The following is a 3,462-nucleotide window of genomic DNA, read 5'->3' as shown; positions in this document are numbered from 1 at the left end:
CTTTGAAGCTCTCTGTCCAGGTTTGTTGCAGGTTTGACAATATTGTGTTGGTTCCTTTGTTTTGCTTGGGGTTTGTGCATTTGATTACGGTGCAACACCTTTGTATCCCGGATTGGCAGTGTTGCTCCGGCCTTTGGAGGAATTATATTTACTCCTGAAATTATGTATGTAGAGAGCTAGATGAGAATCGGTTGTGGGAATGGCTGAGTTGTCATTAGCTATGTTGATATCTTCACTAAGGAGAAGAGAGTAGAGATCCCTAGGGCAATTGGATTTAATTGTGTTCGAATGTATGTTTTAAATGGTTGATAGGATGTAGGGAGACTTTGAGAGTGTATAAAATGATGTCCTCGGTGTCAATTGGGGCACCGACTGCTGAAATGTTGTTGACCAGTGTCTGGATATGGGTGAAGTATTGTGCCATTGTGGGGTTTCTCATGGAGACATTATGAAACTCATTTTTCAGCTAGATTACCTTAGATCGATAGCTTGCAGCCATTTTTCAAGAATATGCCAAATTTTGGAGCAGCTATCAAGGATGAGCACATATGGGAGAATAGTGGTAGAAATAGTGGAGGAGATGGCAGCCGCGAGGTGTTAATTCCCTAGCATCCAAAGGGTCACTTCGGGTTGGGTGGGGATATATCGGATGTGTTGGTGATGGTAGGGGGTGGTTGCTAGGTAGATCCATCGAGGAAGCTGAGAAAGCCATTTGTCTTAACGATTTTTGAGAAATTGGGATCTCCAAATCGGGTAGTTGTCAGCGGAGAGGGAGATGGTCACTACGGCTTTGATTATGGTCCCTAGGAATTTCAGCGATTGGGGGATTGCCGCACCTGTGAGCCAGATGGAAGTCTTCTTGGAGCTGGGAGGTGGCAGAATCGTCAATTGCAATGTTGCTGAAGCTCTGATACCATGTAAGAAAACCAGCAGCAGCAGAAAGGAAGGCGTGCGCAAGCAGAGGTGAAGAAAAGGGATACCGTGACCTCAATTCATTTGCTTTCATATGATGCTGACAGCAGCATCTCATATACACTAACAGTGAAAATATAGAAGTAAAAGTAAAGTCTAGAATTTATGTGTGTGACTGAGATGAAATGAGATGGTTAAGATTGTTTGGTGAGGGTGATTCAGAATAAAATGGTGTGGTATGTTGTGCTGCAGGTATGTTGTTATCATTATTGACTGTGCTCATTTGCTTAAGCATAACAACAGTGGTTGCGTGTGTGTGATTTTTTGTCTTGGATTGAATAGAGGATCAATTTATTTATCCTGTTAAAGATATAATCTTTGTTTCTCAGGTTTTGTTACAGAAATTATTATCTTTTGCAGGAATTTTCTGGAAGGGTCATTAGAGTTGAACTAGCAAATAGCTTTAAAAAACTCTACTCTGCTCTAGCCCCTACTATTACTCCCAAGAGTGAGGCAAGAAACTGGATCTATGTATCAAATCTTGCTTGGAATGTAAGGTCAGGTAATCTTAGGGAGTTCTTCGCAGCCAAATTCAAGCCTGTGTCTGCTAGAGTGGTTTTCAATGGCCCGTCAGGGGGGTCTGCTGGATATGGGTTCGTTTCTTTTGCCACTAATGAAGAAGCAGTGACAGCTATTTCTGAATTGGATGAGAAGGTAACCTCAAGATTCTGTTGTTATCACATCCCTAAGTTATGTATAAATATTTCATTTTAGTTCGGATTATTTACATACATACTCTGCAATTCTTGTGTATATACATATCTAACATCTAAACTTCACTGCTGCATATATGCCAACTTTCATGTGCCTGAAAAAGTGTATTTCACTTTTTAAGTGTTAAAATAGTGGTATTTTTTAGTGATATAAAAGATTTTGGTGGTATAAATGTAAAAAGTATAGTTTGTCTTAGATATGTAAATACATAATATTGGGAGGGAGGCATGTAAATGCCCATTTTAGCTATACAACAACAACAACAACAAAGCCTTAATGCCCATTTTAGCTATGCTACATTGAAATTGTTGGCAGGCCTGGAACATTGTTTAGGTTGCCTACACTCTAATCTAGAGGGCGCTAATTCGAATACTAAAACAATCATGCACAGCTTAGCTTAATAATGGCTAACAGAGCTTAAATATCAGTTCTTTTACCGATTTCAACTAATCAACCCAATATGACTGCTTCAGGAACTCATGCGAAGGCCTCTTAGGCTGAAAATTAGTCAAAAGGATAGAGCTGATGAACCTAACACCAGTCCAGAAGGCTAAATCAGACGTCAATCTTTAAGTTTTAGATAGCCAAATGGCAACATCGCCCCTTGCTAGACGAAAGTGGAGTTTTGGTTTGAGCTTGCAGCGAACAATTCTAATGCTTACAGAAAGCTGAAATGGAGAAGAAATTTTTACTTGTTATCAGTTGAATTTTCTGCAGCATATTTCTACTGGTATCACTATCAAAAGCCTGCCTTTTCATGAACTTCGTTTTTTTTTAATTATAAAGATAACTAGTTTTCTTATGTTTCAAAAGCTAAGCAGAAATTGTGGCTGTAAATGTATCCATTTCCTTCTTTACGACCTAATAGCCATTAATGAGAATATACCCTGCCCAACTATATCAAAAAAACAGAATGCTACATATTCTCTTAGAAAAATTTTCATCAAAGCAGCACTTACAGATAGCACCTACATTACTAGTGAGAGAAGATAACTGTGGCCAATGTGAGAGTAAACTTAAATCCATTTCTCATCATCACCTGCCATACATCATTGATATCTATATATGATATTTGTTAAGAAAGAAATTAGAACAACCTAGGTTGTTAGTATGACATGGATATGATTGCTATTAGTAGGATAATTGGATGGCTAGGATTTGACCCGTTCAACTAGCAGGAAAAAGGTTGAGTGACCATGTATTGTAGCTCACCTTCCTGATGAGAACATTTATCATGGCCCTCGATTGAGAAGTCGTTGAAATTCTCATTTTTTTTCGAAGTGTATGAAAGAGGGTAATAGCTGTGAGATTTTGTTAATATAGCTGCTAAGTGACCTTATGTTTTGATACGATGAACAATAATATAATTGGAATCACTGACAAAGTTGATATATAGGCATCGCTCAAATTACTATTATCTAACCGTTATAGACTATTCTAACGACCTTTATGGAAACGTTGCTTGTAATGTAAATAATAGCATATAAAAATCTTTCCCTTTTACCATTAAAGTGAAATTAACAAGCTTTAGGTTGGAGAGGACAATGAATAGTAGTGACGAGATTTAGGACAGGTTGAATATTTCTTTCGGAAGAACTTGGTACTGAAGAAAGATTAGATTAATGCAACCAACATAGAAGTCACTTATTAGAATTTTTGTTATGCCCGAAACCCAAAAGGAAATCAAATTTACTGGGTTTAGACTGTAGAGGAAGATTTAGCTACAGCTGTTCTTACTCTTAATTAGCTTAAAGAGAATGTTTTGTATCTAATTCT

General features: G+C 37.8%; 1 protein-coding gene across 1 annotated transcript; it reads left to right on the top strand.

The window, feature by feature from the left end:
- The first annotated feature begins 775 nt into the window (after positions 1–775).
- On the top strand, positions 776–2,967 carry LOC110018416 (RNA-binding protein CP29B, chloroplastic-like). Its single transcript, XM_020715724.1, has 3 exons — positions 776–963; positions 1,302–1,626; positions 2,160–2,967. Exons 1-3 carry the CDS (start codon positions 776–778, stop codon positions 2,238–2,240), a joined length of 594 nt encoding a protein of 197 aa, XP_020571383.1. The 3' UTR covers positions 2,241–2,967.
- Positions 2,968–3,462: the final 495 nt, after the last annotated feature.

Source organism: Phalaenopsis equestris, unplaced genomic scaffold (assembly GCF_001263595.1).
Source record: "Phalaenopsis equestris unplaced genomic scaffold, ASM126359v1 Scaffold000022, whole genome shotgun sequence".
Lineage (NCBI taxonomy): Eukaryota > Viridiplantae > Streptophyta > Magnoliopsida > Asparagales > Orchidaceae > Phalaenopsis > Phalaenopsis equestris.
The sequence above is the reverse complement of the archived record's forward strand: the minus strand, read 5'-3'. Positions and strand labels throughout refer to the sequence as shown.